The sequence below is a fragment of the Scyliorhinus torazame genome, chromosome 8, assembly GCF_047496885.1.
Source record: "Scyliorhinus torazame isolate Kashiwa2021f chromosome 8, sScyTor2.1, whole genome shotgun sequence".
NCBI lineage: Eukaryota > Metazoa > Chordata > Chondrichthyes > Carcharhiniformes > Scyliorhinidae > Scyliorhinus > Scyliorhinus torazame.
Genome location: NC_092714.1, coordinates 53,694,214 through 53,709,266, shown reverse-complemented (window position 1 = coordinate 53,709,266; position 15,053 = coordinate 53,694,214). Strand labels below are relative to the sequence as shown.

Genomic DNA, 15,053 nt, shown 5'->3' with positions numbered 1-15,053 from the left:
AACCCTGCTGAAATCTGCTGTACCGACCCACATTCCCTGCTGAAATCTGCTCTACAGACCCACACTCTCTGCTGAAATCTGCTGTATTGTCAACCCTGCTGAAATGTGCTGTACAGACCCACACTCCCTGCTGAAATCTGCTGTACAGACCCGCTCTCCCTGCTGAAATCTGCTGTACAGACCCATTCAACCCTGCTGAAATCTGCTCTACAGACCCACACTCTCTGCTGAAATCTGCTGTATTGTCAACCCTGCTGAAATATGCTGTACAGACCCACATTCCCTGCTGAAATCTGCTGTACAGACCCACACTCCCTGCTGAAATCTGCTGTACAGACCCGCTCCCCCTGCTGAAATCTGCTGTACAGACCCCCTCTCCCTGCTGAAATCCTCTGTACAGATCCACACTCCCTGCCGAAATGTGCTGCTCAGACCCACTCTCCTCCCACAAATCTGCTGTACAGACCCACTTTCTAATTCTGCTGTACAGATCTGCTCTCCTCACTGAAATTTGTTGTACATACCCTTGCACTTCATTTACAACCCCGCTCTCATTCCTTTACTCTCCCTTTACTGCCGCTGTGTCCTCGCTCACCACTCACTCATCACACAATCCTCTCACAGTTTGCTTCTCCCTTGAATGGTCTGCTCTTCTTGTTAAAGTTTCACTCTTCAAATCTCCGCTCTCTCCACTCAAGTCTATGCAAAATGTTGGAGCGGCGTGTTTGGGTAAATCATTAGTGTTGGAACGAATAGTCAGCACAGATAATAATAGAACCCCCAAAGCTTTTTTTAGGGTAGGACACAGGGAAATGTTAAGTATTTTCTAAACCGGGGAAAAATGCAAGGAATTGTTTTTACCCCTCATGATTTGGTGGAGTGCCGGTATATTGTAGCCTCTCTAGGATTGCTTAAAAAAAGAGCTCCAAGCTAATCGGCTGCCAGACCAGCTTCTCTGATGCTTGATTCCCTTCCCAAAGTGGAGTTGCTCCGGATTCCATCCTGCTGCATTCAGCTATCCAGTAACATTGAAAAGGACTGTTACCCCCAGGCCACCAGTTAAACATTACTACTATGAATGGAAAAAAAAGCTAGTCACATTGCACCTATCCTATTCTCTGAGTTAGTTCCCTGGCACATTACTATCTTGTGAACATTTTGGGTGCAACTAAGATTTTATTTGACATTTTCTGAACCTGGACCATCCTTTATGTAGATTTGATATTAAAAACTTGTCATTTTAGTCGAATTAATGGAGCGCAAATAGGGAAGAAAGATGTGATATAATTTGGATATGTTTCAATATAAACTTGCTAGATTTCTTCTTGCTGTTTTAATGCCAAATTCAATTCCATGCATGTGGGGATTAATATTCGTCTTGGATCCGCGGCATTGCCTTCGTTACAATGTTCTTACTGAGGAAATATTTGGTCACAAAGTCAACAATGTGCTGATGTCAGTGGCGCTAATTAAATGTGGGAAACTTCCTGGTGTCAATGTTTACAGTCTGATTTACTTGAAAGTGAAATATACTTGGGGTGTGTTACTTTCTACATCCACCACTTGCTGAAGCCTTGCCCCTTTATGGTATGGGTGACCAGTCGCTCCGCGACCCTACTAACACTCTCCAACAACCCGCCCACTGGCTCCGAACTTGGTAATGAACCAGGGCAAGTGATAGATTTGTTAGTGGGGGAGCATTTTGGAGATAGTGACCACAATTCTGTGACTTTCACTTTAGTAATGGAGAGGGATAGGTGCGTGCAACAGGGTAAGGTTTACAATTGGGGGAAGGGTAAATACGATGTTGTCAGACAAGAATTGAAGTGCATAAGTTGGGAACATAGGCTGTCAGGGAAGGACACAAGTGAAATGTGGAACTTGTTCAAGGAACAGGTACTACGTGTCCTTGATATGTATGTCCCTGTCAGGCAGGGAAGAGATGGTCGAGTGAGGGAACCATGGTTGACAAGAGAGGTTGAATGTCTTGTTAAGAGGAAAAAGGAGACTTATGTAAGGCTGAGGAAACCAGGTTCAGCAGGGCATTGGAGGGATACAAGATAGCCAGGAGGGAACTGAAGAAAGGGATTAGGAGAGCTAAGAGAGGGCATGAACAATCTTTGGCGGGGAGGATCAAGGAAAACCCCAAGGCCTTTTACACACGTGAGAAATATGAGAATGACTAGAGCGAGGGTAGGTCCGATCAAGGACAGTAGCGGGAGATTGTGTATTGAGTCTGAAGAGATAGGAGAGGTCTTGAACGAGTACTTTTCTTCTGGATTTATGAGCATCTGGAAAGACACTGCTTGATTAGGGATAGTCAGCACGGATTTGTGAGGGGTAGGTCTTGCCTTACAAATCTTATTGAATTCTTTGAGGAGGTGACCAAGCATGTGGATGAAGGTAAAGCAGTGGCTGTAGTGTACATGGATTTTAGTAAGGCATTTGATAAGGTTCCCCATGGTAGGCTTATGCAGAAAGTAAGGAGGCATGGGATAGTGGGAAATTTGGCCAGTTGGATAACGAACTGGCTAACCGATAGAAGTCAGAGAGTGGTGGTGGATGGCAAATATTCAGCCTGGATCCCAGTTACCAGTGGCGTACCGCAGGGATCAGTTCTGGGTCCTCTGTTGTTTGTGATTTTCATTAATGACTTGGATGAGGGAGTTGAAGGGTGGGTCAGTAAATTTGCAGACGATACGAAGATTGGTGGAGTTGTGGATAGTAAGGAGGGCTGTTGTCGGCTGCAAAGAGACATAGATAGGATGCAGAGCTGGGCTGAGAAGTGGCAGATGGAGTTTAACCCTGAAGTGTGAGGTTGTCCATTTTGGAAGGACAAATATGAATGCGGAATACAGGGTTAACGTTAGAGTTCTTGGCAATGTGGAGGAGCAGAGAGATCTTGGGGTCTATGTTCATACATCTTTGAAAGTTGCCACTCAAGTGGATAGAGCTGTGAAGAAGGCCTATGGTGTGCTCGCGTTCATTAACAGAGGGATTGAATTTAAGAGCCGTGAGGTGATGATGCAGCTGTACAAAACTTTGGTAAGGCCACATTTGGAGTACTGTGTACAGTTCTGGTCACCTCGTTTTAGGAAGGATGTGGAAGCTTTGGAAAAGGTGCAAAGGAGATTTACCAGGATGTTACCTGGAATGGAGAGTAGGTCTTACGAGGAAAGGTTGAGGGTGCTAGGCCTTTTCTCATTAGAACGGAGGAGGATGAGGGGCGACTTGATAGAGGTTTATAAGATGATCAGCGGAATAGATAGGGTAGGCAGGCAGAGACTTTTTCCCCGGGTGGAACAAACCATTACAAGGGGACATAAATTTAAGGTGGAAGATATAGGAGGGATATCAGAGGTAGGTTCTTTACCCAGAGAGTAGTGGGGGCATGGAATACACTGCCTGTGGAAGTAGTTGAGTTGGAAACATTAGGGACCTTCAAGCAGCTATTGGATAGGTACATGGATTACGGTAAAATTATATAGTGTAGATTTATTTGTTCTTAAGGGCAGCACGGTAGCATTGTGGATAGCACAATTGCTTCACAGATCCAGGGTCTCAGGTTTGATTCCGGCTTGGGTCACTGTCTGTGCGGAGTCTGCACGTCCTCCCCGTGTCTGCGTGGGTTTCCTCCGGGTGCTCCGGTTTCCTCCCACAGTCCAACGATGTGCAGGGTAGGTGGATTGGCCATGATAAATTGCCCTTAGTGTCCAAAATTGCCCTTGGTGTTGGGTTGAGGTGTTGAGTTTGGGTAGGGTGCTCTTTCCAAGAGCCTGTGCAGACTCAGGGGGCCGAATGGCCTCCTTCTGCACTGTAAATTCAATGATAATCTATGATTAATCTAGGACAAAGGTTCGGCACAACATCGTGGGCCGAAGGGCCTGTTCTGTGCTGTATTTTCTATGTTCTATGAACCGCATTTTGAAATTCAGAGTGTAAATTCAAATCTGTTCTCATTCAGTGCTCTTTTGGGCTGCCAGTATCACAATATAACTGAGATATTTAACACTCGGTAAATTGCGATTCTTGATGTCTTCAGAAGTAGTCATACCAAATTGACTTTGTCTTATATATTTTAGAGCCCAGATCATTTGAAGCCTATTGAGCCTTGCAAACTCTCTCACAAATCATTAAACTCTGGTAATTTAAACCAGGCTCCATTTTTATTGAGCAAATGTAGAAGAAAGTTATTTATAAACTTTCACAGACTTATTAATTACTTCAGTCCTTTTTTTATACTCTAGTTGTTTGCTGTTGCCAGCTTCATCAGTTTTTGCAAAGTTGTGTTTTATTGACTATTTCAAAAGTGATTGCACGACAATGCATTGCTCAGTTTGTATCCGACATCCTATTCGCTTTGGAACATTTGCTTGAAAACTCAATTTTTTATTGAAAAGTGCATTGTCGTCATTTAACAATACTCTACGCCATTAAAAATTGGTTTGATCTTCAAGTATTCAGCCGAGCTATTGACGTTTGCTGGGCATGATCCATATCAGCATATTTAATTGTGTCATTAAACTCATTTAAATATGCGCATTTACTTTGGGGCCGCAATCTCCCAGCTCCCAACAACTGCACCGGTGAGGGCTCATGCTGGTGTGAATTAGTGCTGGTCTCCAGATGTGATAGCCACACAGGGGGGCTTGGAGGCCATTGGAGACCCCGGGTGGTGGGGAACAGAGCATTCTGGAACCTGGGCTTTGCCAACCTGGCACCTTGGCACTCTGGCCGAGCTAGCCTGACACACTGGCTGCGCCATGGACAGTGCCAGGGTGCCAGGTTAGCACTGCCAAGGAGGGGGGCCCCGAGGGGTCCCATGCCCGTGATAAGAGTGTATGATTGGTGGGGGAGTGAAGGGAGATCAACTGAATGGGGAGGGCCTTAACGGTGGGGAGAGATCCTGCCCCCCCCATAGTGGGGTATGCACATTTAGTGCGGGGGTGGGGGGGGGGTTTGATGCCCCGATGCTGACAAGGATGGGTGTGGAGCTGGTCGCCCTCCTGCCTGGGTGCTGTGGAGGTCAGGGGGGTCATGCGGACTTTTAGTGATGGGGTGGAGGGAGGTTGCTTCTCTGCAGTTCTGGGTTGGGGGTGTTGTCCTTGTCAGCGGGTGGGAGGTGTGGGGGACCCTCAATCTAACTTTGAGATCTAAGCACCCTTCAGAAATGGCATCCCAATCTCGGAGGAGTTGGTCTTGCCAGCGAGTTTGGTTCCCCACTGCAGAAAAAAATTCAGTGTGGGACTTTTCGGTGAGAAATTCCGCAAGCTCCAAAAAAATGACTACATGTGGATAATATGATCTGGATAGTTCCTAAACACCCAGCAGAAATCATCCCGCAAAACCTGCCCAAAATGAAGCGCCCTTTTCTGGGTAAATTGCACCCGAGGAGCCTGCAAAGGACGTGTAGTGTGTGTGGGCAAAAATTTGGCAGGCGGAGAACAATGTGGGACAATGTGAAGAATCAAAATTACTCTTGTTATATATAGAGAGAGAGAGATTGCTGAATTCTTAAGGTACAGAGGGATCTAGGTGTCTTGGTACATGAATTATGAAAAGTTAGTATGCAGGTACAGCAAGTGATTAGGAAGGCAAATAAAATGTTGTTGTTTATTGTGAGGGTAATGGAATATAAAAGTAGGGATGTTTTGCTATTATTGTACAGGGCTCTGGTGAAACTATAGCTAGAGTACTGTGTACAGTTTTGGTCTCCAAGAAAGGACCTAAATGCATTAGCACAGTTCAGAGAAGGTTCACTCAACTGATTCCTAGGTTTGGGAGTGGGGGATTGTCTTTCAAGGAAAGGTTGGACAGACTGGGTCTGTATCCACTGGACTTTAAAAGTTTGAGAGGTGATCTTATTAAAACATACAAGGTCGTGAGGGGACTTGACAGGGTGAATACTGAACGGATGTCTTCCCTAGAGGGAGAGACTAGATCAGGGGACACAGTTTCAAAATAAGGGGTCTCCATCTAAGACAGATGAGAATAAATCTTTTCTCTGAGGGGCGTGAATCTTTGGAACCCTCTTCCCCTGAGAGTGGTGGAGGCTGGGTCAATTAGTTTTAAGACGGAGGTGGATGGATTTTAGGAAATCAAAGACTATCGGGGTTAGGCAGAATAATAATAATATAATATTTATTGTCACAAGTAGGCATATATTAACACTGCAATGTTATGTGAAAAGCCCCGAGTCGTCACATTCCGGAACCTGTTCGGGTACACAGGAAGAATTCAGAATGTCCAAATTACCTAACAGCACATAGAACATAGAACGATACAGCGCAGTACAGGCCCTTCGGCCCACAATGTTGCACCGAAACAAAAGCCATCTAACCTACACTATGCCATTATCATCCATATGTTTATCCAATAAACTTTTAAATGCCCTCAATGTTGGCGAGTTCACTACTGTAGCAGGTAGGGCATTCCACGGCCTCACTACTCTTTGCGTAAAGAACCTACCTCTGACCTCTGTCCTATATCTATTACCCCTCAGTTTAAAGCTATGTCCCCTCGTGCCAGCCATTTCCATCCGCGGGAGAAGGCTCTCACTGTCCACCCTATCCAACCCCCTGATCATTTTGTATGCCTCTATTAAGTCTCCTCTTAACCTTCTTCTCTCCAACGAAAACAACCTCAAGTCCATCAGCCTTTCCTCATAAGATTTTCCCTCCATACCAGGCAACATCCTGGTAAATCTCCTCTGCACCCGCTCCAAAGCCTCCACGTCCTTCCTATAATGCGGTGACCAGAACTGTACGCAATACTCCAAATGCGGCCGTACCAGAGTTCTGTACAGCTGCAACATGACATCCTGACTCCGGAACTCAATCCCTCTACCAATAAAGGCCAACACTCCATAGGCCTTCTTCACAACCCTATCAACCTGGGTGGCAACTTTCAGGGATCTATGTACATGGACACCTAGATCCCTCTGCTCATCCACACTTCCAAGAACGTCACCATTAGCCAAATATTCCGCATTCCTGTTATTCCTTCCAAAGTGAATCACCTCACACTTCTCTACATTAAACTCCATTTGCCACCTCTCAGCCCAGCTCTGCAGCTTATCTATATCCCTCTGCAACCTGCTACATCCTTCCACACAATCGACAACACCACCGACTTTAGTATCGTCTGCAAATTTACTCACCCACCCTTCTGCGCCTTCCTCTAGGTCATTGATAAAAATGACAAATAGCAACGGCCCCAGAACAGATCCTTGTGGTACTCCGCTTGTAACTGAACTCCATTCTGAACATTTCCCATCAACCACCACCCTCTGTCGTCTTTCAGCTAGCCAATTTCTGATCCACATCTCTAAATCACCCTCAATCCCCAGCCTCCGTATTTTCTGCAATAGCCTACTGTGGGTAACCTTATCAAACGCTTTGCTGAAATCCATATACACCACATCAACTGCTCTACCCTCGTCTACCTGTTCAGTCACCTTCTCAAAGAACTCGATGAGGTTTGTGAGGCATGAACTACCCTTCACAAAGCCATGCTGACTATCCCTGATCATATTATTCCTATCTAGATGATTATAAATCTTGTCTCTTATAATCCCCTCCAAGACTTTACCCACTACAGACGTGAGGCTCACCGGTCCATAGTTGCCGGGGTTTGTCTCTGCTCCCCTTTTTGAACAAAGGGACCACATTTGCTATCCTCCAGTCCTCTGGCACTATTCCTGTAGCCAATGATGACATAAAAATCAAAGCCAAAGGTCCAGCAATCTCTTCCCTGGCCTCCCAGAGAATCCTAGGATAAATCCCATCAGGACCCGGGGACTTAACCATTTTCAGCCTGTCCAGAATTGCCAACACCTCTTCCCTACGTACCTCAATGCCATCTATTCTATTAGCCTGGGTCTCAGCATTCTCCTCCACAACATTATCTTTTTCCTGAGTGAATACTGACGAAAAATATTCATTTAGTATCTTGCCCATCTCTTCAGACTCCACACACAACTTCCCATCCCTGTCCTTGACTGGTCCTACTCTTTCCCTAGTCATTCGCTTATTCCTGACATACCTATAGAAAGCTTTTGGGTTTTCCTTGATCCTACCTGCCAAATACTTCTCATGTCCCCTCCTTGCTCGTCTTAGCTCTCTCTTTAGATCCTTCCTCGCTACCTTGTAACTATCCATCGCCCCAACTGAAACTTCATACCTCATTTTCACATAGGCCTCCTTCTTCCTCTTAACAAGAGATTCCATTTCTTTGGTAAACCACGGTTCCCTCGCTCGACGCCTTCCTCCCTGCCTGACCGGTTCATACTTATCAAGAACACGCAGTAGCTGATCCTTGAACAAGCTCCACTTATCCAGTGTGCCCAACACTTGCAGCCTACTTCTCCACCTTATCCCCCCCCAAGTCACGTCTAATGGCATTATAATTGCCCTTCCCCCAGCTATAACTCTTGCCCTGCGGTGTATACTTATCCCTTTCCATCATTAACGTAAACGTCACCGAATTGTGGTCACTGTCCCCAAAGTGCTCTCCTACCTCCAAATCCAACACCTGGCCTGGTTCATTACCCAAAACCAAATCCAACGTGGCCTCGCCTCTTGTTGGCCTGTCAACATATTGTGTCAGGAAACCCTCCTGCACACACTGTACAAAAAACGACCCATCTAATGCACTTGAACTATATCTTTTCCAAACAATATTTGGAAAGTTAAAGTCTCCCATAATAACTACCCTGTTACTTTTGCTCTTATTCAGGATCATCCTCGCCATCCTTTCCTCTACATCCCTAGAACTATTTGGAGGCCTATAGAAGACTCCCAACAGTGTGACCTCTCCTTTCATGTTTCTAACCTCAGCCCATACTACCTCGGAAGATGAGTCCCCATCTAGCATCCTCTCCGCCACCATAATACTGCTCTTGACTAGCAGCGCCACACCTCCCCCTCTTTTGCCTCCTTCTCTGAGCTTACTAAAACACCTAAACCCCGGAACCTGCAACATCCATTCCTGTCCCTGCTCTATCCATGTCTCCGAAATGGCCACAACATCGAAGTCCCAGGTACCAACCCATGCTGCCAGTTCCCCTACCTTATTTCGTATACTCCTGGTATTGAAGTAGACACACTTCAAACCACCTACCTGAACACTGGCCCCCTCCTGCGACGTCAAATCTGTGCTTCTGACCTCTATACTCTCATTCTCCCTTACCCTAAAGCTACAATCCAGGTTCCCATGCCCCTGCTGCATTAGTTTAAACCCCCCCCCCCCCCCCCCCCCCCCCCCCCAAAAGAGCACTAACAAATCTCCCCCCCAGGATATTTGTGCCCCTCAGGTTCAAATGTAGACCATCCTGTCTGTAGAGGTCCCACCTTCCCCAGAAAGAGCCCCAGTTATCCAGAAATCTGAATCCCTCCCGTCTGCACCATCCCTGTAGCCACGTGTTTAATTGCTCTCTCTCCCTATTCCTCATCTCACTATCACGTGGCACGGGCAACAACCCAGAGATAACAACTCTGTTTGTTCTAGTTCTGAGCTTCCATCCTAGCTCCCTGAAAGCCTGCCTGACATCCTTGTCCCCTTTCCTACCTATGTCGTTAGTGCCAATGTGGACCACGACTTGGGGCTGCTCCCCCTCCCCCCCCCCCCCCCCTAAGGACCCGGAAAACACGATCCGAGACATCACGTACCCTTGCACCTGGGAGGCAACATACCAAACGTGAGTCTCTCACGCTCCCACAAAATCTCCTATCTCTGCCCCTGACTATCGAGTCCCCAATTACTAATGCTCTGCTCCTCTTCCCCCCTTCCCTTCTGAGCAACAGGGACAGACTCCGTGCCAGAGGCCGGTACCCCATGGCTTACCCCTGGTAAGTCCTCCCCCCCCCCCCCACAAGTATCCAAAGCGGTATTCTTGTTTCTCAGGGGAACAACCCCAGGGGATCCCTGCACTCACTGCTTCTTCCCAGTCCCTCTTACAGTTACCCATCTATCTCCAATCTTTGGTGTAACTAATTCCCTGAAGCTGCTATCTATGACCCCCTCTGCCTCCCGAATGATCCGAAGTTCTTCCAACTCCAGCTCCAGTTCCCTAACTCGGTCTTGGAGGAGCTGGAGATGGCAGCATTTCCTGCAGGTAAAATCAGCAGGGACACTAACGGCATCCCTCACCTCAAACATCCTGCAGGAGGAACATTGCACTCCCTTCCCTGCCATCTTTCGGGAGGAAACCGGAGCACTCGGAGGAAACCCACGCGGACACGGGGAGAATGTGCAGACTCCACACAGACAGTGACCCAAGCCGGGAATCGAACCTGGGACCCTGGAGCTATGAAGCAACTGTGCTAACCACTGTGCTAACCGTGCTGCCCTACACAGTTCAGGCTACAGTCAGATCAATTATGATCTTCTTAAAATGGCAGAGCAGGCTCGAGGAGCCGTGATCTACTCCTGCTCCTAATTCGTATGTTCATCTCGGTTTTGCTTGCCCATATAACAACTCATGATTTGAACAATACGTTTTATGAAGCATTTGAGACATTTCTGGACCCGTGATAAGGCACTGAATAAATGTTTGAAAATGTTGATAAGAAATACTTTAAACTTTTTCTATTTTTAAGCAGATGCTGTGTTTGACCCACCAAGTGTTCCGGTACCTCCAGTTAGAAGGACAGTTGAAGATAATCAGAAATCCAACAGGATATCACAAGAATATGATCATCTCCCATCATTGGCAGGTATGGGGGAGAAAAACAGGAACTTAAGGAAGCAAGGATAACTGGAACCAAATAGTCTATTGTCCACAGATACTGGTGAATCTTCATTATGAGAAACACTATTCCGATATGTGAGAATTCTAGTATTTTGATTATTATATATATTCCACACACAATCCATTTATGGTCCTCACTTTCAATCATTTTCCAGCACTTTTTTGATTTCAATCACTGATGTATAAATCATCAGTCCAAAAGGATGAAGCTAGGTTGCTTGTCTTTGAGAGAAACAATGGGCGCAATTTTCTGGCCTCGTTACACTATTGCTCAAGCGTAATGAGGCCGGTGAATAGCGGGAAAGGCCAAAAACGAGATCCATGCCAGGCGCCAAACAGTTTGAATTACAACTGGCCCGCTCCCGTAGGCGGAATCAGGATCTCTCCGTAGCGTGGCGAGAAACCAATGCCAACCCTTCCAGGACAACTCTGTCCCTGCCCGTCTGACCCAACGATCACCCATAGGCTCCACCGACTGCTGAGGCCTCTGGCTGTGAGGTTGAAGGCTATTGCTAATGGGGAATTGACAATTGTGGTTAAATGAGCACTTCGCACAACCCAAGTGGATTCCCGTGGGTGGACGGACCATGTAGCATGTGGGAGTCATTGCCCAGCATTTCAATAACACCTTGACGCCTGGACACTGTGCCTGAACAATACGGGAGGTATCACCACACATGCAACATCCGAAAACCCAGGGGATGGTACACAACTCCGGGGACAGGCCCATGGCCAGAGGGTGTGTTAGCACCACGGGGTGGGGTGTCGGAGGTGCCTGGCGAGATGGGCAAAGGGTCCGGGGATCAGCCCGCATTGCGGAAGGAAGTGACAGAGGCATCATTATGGTTGTGCAAAAAGATGTTTAATGTGTTGTACAAACCCCACTCCCGATGGTGTCTCAACCCCCATCCCACAGTGCCCTCCGTGATGCTCAACGTGCCTGGCCCTCCTAGCTCTACCACTATGTCTTGGTGTTTCCCCGGGCTGCGCATCAGAGGTGGAGGCAGTCAGCTGCTTACCTTGTCCTGTGACCTCCGATGTCCCTGGTGGGCGTCTTCTGGGGCCGGAGAGCCCAGGCTCACTTGGCAGCACATGCACAGCCGTGCCGCCCATTCCCGTGCGCTGACTGCGAGACGTGGCCTCATCAGAGGGGTGGGACTCAAGTGGGCTGGTGGCCACCGTCGCCACTCCATGCGACTGGTCTAGCTTGACACCTAGTGCCCCCATTCTTCCGGTCAGTGCCCACAGGGCCCTGGGGTTCATCTGGGCACGGAGAGGCAGCTGGTTCGAGCCCCGGCTGCCCCGCATCATCTGGCTCTGAGGGGAATCAGGGGTTATGGGGAGAAGGCAGGAGAATGGGGATCAGAAATATATCAGCTACGATTGAATGGTGGACCAGATTCGATCGGCCGAGTGGCCTAATTCTGCTCCTATGTCTTATGATCTCTGCGGCGTCCGCCAGCCTTCGCGTGGATGACTGATCTGTCCTTGGCCATCCCCCTCACCTCCAGAGCACGTTCCTCGAAGGAGGTGAGAATTCCTATGTCAGGCACCCCTCCGCCAGTCTGGGCCCTTTCCTGGTGGTATGGGAGAATTTTTCCTGAAGAGACACAGAGAGGGCATTGTTAGCTACACGCATGGTTCACAGTGGTGGAAGAGGAGGTGTGAAGTAGGTGTTAGGGGGGCAGTTAAGGGGGTTTGGGGGTAGAGGAAGGGCTGAGAGCCGCATGGGGTGGTGGGGGATGAAATCTCCTTTGGAGCGGGCGGGAAGGTGGACGGCGTTTATGTCTACTCCCTCGAGCTGCCTGGTCGTTGATGTTCTTCCTGCACTGAAGGCCAGTCCTGGTCACATTCCTGAGCTGACAACTACCGCCACTTCGTCCCAGGCAGCACTCTCTGGGACCCTCGGGGAAACAGGACATCCCTACTGGCCTCCATGGCGTCTAACAGCTTCCCAGGGCAGCATCTCTGAAACTTGGGGCCGGTCTCCTGGGCGGCATTGTCGCGAGCTGGCTAGGGTTGGCTGAGCAAGTGCAGCTTGCTCGACCTTGTTAGCGGGAGGCTGGCGAGCGCAGACCCGACAATCAGCTGGCGAGCCTTCATTTGCGACGAGTAGCCCGTGGGGCCTCGTTAAGTGGACCAATTAACGTTGAATTGCGTTACCGTACCGACTGCGCCGAGCGCCGGGGAGCTCACGGCAATTCCCACTCGCTAGCACACTTAGAAATGTTTCTGGAGAGACTCATGTACATTGTTTATTTTGGCAGTGTTGTAAAACCAAAAATACTTCAATGAAATGTTTATTAAAAAAAAAGAAATGTTTCCGGAGAATTGCGCCCAATGTCTATAAGACACAGCAACCTCTGGAATTAAAACCAGGTTGGCTGACTGAATGAACTAGAAAATTTGGTTTACTGAGGAATTACAATTGACAGTAATTTGAGAGTTCTCACTTGCCTCTCTGCATTGGAATTGCTTGATGGTATACAAAAATATAATCTAAGAATAAATGTGAATGCTGTAGAGTGTCCTTATCATCAAGTTGGGTTCTGGGTTTTTTGCCAAAAGTACTTGGCTGCTTGGGTATTTAAATACTTATAAACTCCGCTGACAATGAACTGGAGTGAGAATGGGGCATGTGTCACTTGACAGATTCCACTTTTCATTCGGACTGTAGTATTTTACTGTTTTGTTTTCTATTTCAGATACTTCCCAAGCTCCAGCTAGACCTCCTAAGCCACTGCCCCGAAGGACTGCACCAGATGGTTACCACAAGAAAAACCATGTTCAAGAGCCAACCTCTTTGCCCAGTAGCCAAGCAGGAGAAAATGTGGATGCTAAAATTGCAAAACTGATGGGAGAAGGCTACTCCTTTGAAGATGTAAAACGTGCTCTTCTGATAGCTAACAATAATGTCGAGATGGCAAGAAATATTTTAAGAGAATTTGCCTGCTTTCCTCCTATTTCACCACGCCTCAATCCATAGCAAGGAGCTGTTCCAAAATTTCTGAAGAGCATTGAATTTTAAAGTAGCATTCAACTGGTGGAACAATTGTGTGCTGACTGAGTACAGACTGTTTCTGCGGGTTTCTTGAAAAAGATTCTGGTAGGAAATAGCGAGTGATGCTTTTGTATTTTTATTAGCCATAATGTTAAGAATCAGGGTTCAACTAAGAAGAAAGTTTACTGTCCTTGAATTTCACTCCTGTGAATTGCTTGAGATCTCTGCTGCTTAACGCTGTCAAAAACTTATTGAAGTCTTCTGAACTGTTTAAAGTGGGACATACAGTCTTATCGGTCTCAGTATTTTTTTACGTCTGGACTCTTGGGGCCTGTCAACCCTGCTGCAGCATTCCTTTCACGTCATCTGCACTGATGGGGACACACTGCCGTTTTTGACCTCTTCTCCCTCATCATTTAATCTAGGCACAGACTAAATGAGTTCTTTCTGAAGATGCTTTAATTTGCTGCATTTCTGTCTATTCAACAGGTGCAAAAAGCATGTGGCCTTCACTACTGAGTCTTTTCTGAGATAAAGTGAAATTTCTTTATTAAAAAAAACTAATTTCTGAATGTGGAGTTACATATATTTGTCCATGTATTGCCTTTCAAGGTAGTATTTTGACTGTGTAACCTTGGCAGCTTTCCATTGTGCACAGCTTTAATGTATTTTTTTAATTATTTCTATTTTTCATCTTATTTTATGACCCAGCTACTTCATCTGTGTTGTATTCTGACAGCAAAACTGGTTTTGAGGTTTCTGGTTAATGCAGCAAAGATGCTGATGTATCTTTGTGAATTGTGACATTGCTTGCTGGATCAATTCCAAAGTATAGATTTGTCAGTTTTTAAAAAAAAATTAAATAATTTATAGTGCTAGATGTAGGGATGAATCAGAGATGATACACACCCTCTATACACTGATTATGGCCAAATGAATGTAAAACTGCCTCCATTCAATTATGTGCCAATATATTAATAGAACTGTGTAGCAGAATAAGAGTATCAGTTTTAACATTTGTGAATATACAGTGGGACAAAACCATTATTTTCTGGTGATGTATTATCAGCATCAGCACCCTTTTGTCTGGAAAAGTTGAGGGTAGTCAATTTTCATGTCTGGCATCACTGTAATTTAGAGCCAGTTTCAGCCAACTATTCAGCCCGAAGAAAGAATCAGACTTTGCGCTGCTAACATTGTGCAGATGACATGGTAGCTGTGAATGATGAACAGCTTCCTGTCAATTCATGAAGTGTCTACTCCTTTCTTCGCAATGGTAGGGGATCATATTTGCTCTATAAT

General features: G+C 46.7%; 1 protein-coding gene across 5 annotated transcripts in view; it reads left to right on the top strand.

Moving 5' to 3' along the window:
- The window catches only part of cblb (Cbl proto-oncogene B, E3 ubiquitin protein ligase), a 306,490-nt gene extending 292,167 nt beyond the window's left edge, over positions 1-14,323 (top strand). For 3 of the 5 annotated variants that reach the window (XM_072513618.1, XM_072513613.1, XM_072513616.1), the window contains 2 exons: positions 10,599-10,715; positions 13,456-14,323. In XM_072513618.1, coding sequence (XP_072369719.1) covers positions 10,599-10,715; positions 13,456-13,736 — 398 coding nt within the window. In that variant the 3' untranslated portion in view covers positions 13,737-14,323. The remainder of the gene's footprint in view (positions 1-10,598; positions 10,716-13,455) is intronic. The other 2 variants (XM_072513617.1, XM_072513614.1) reach the window with 1 other exon arrangement.
- Positions 14,324-15,053: the final 730 nt, after the last annotated feature.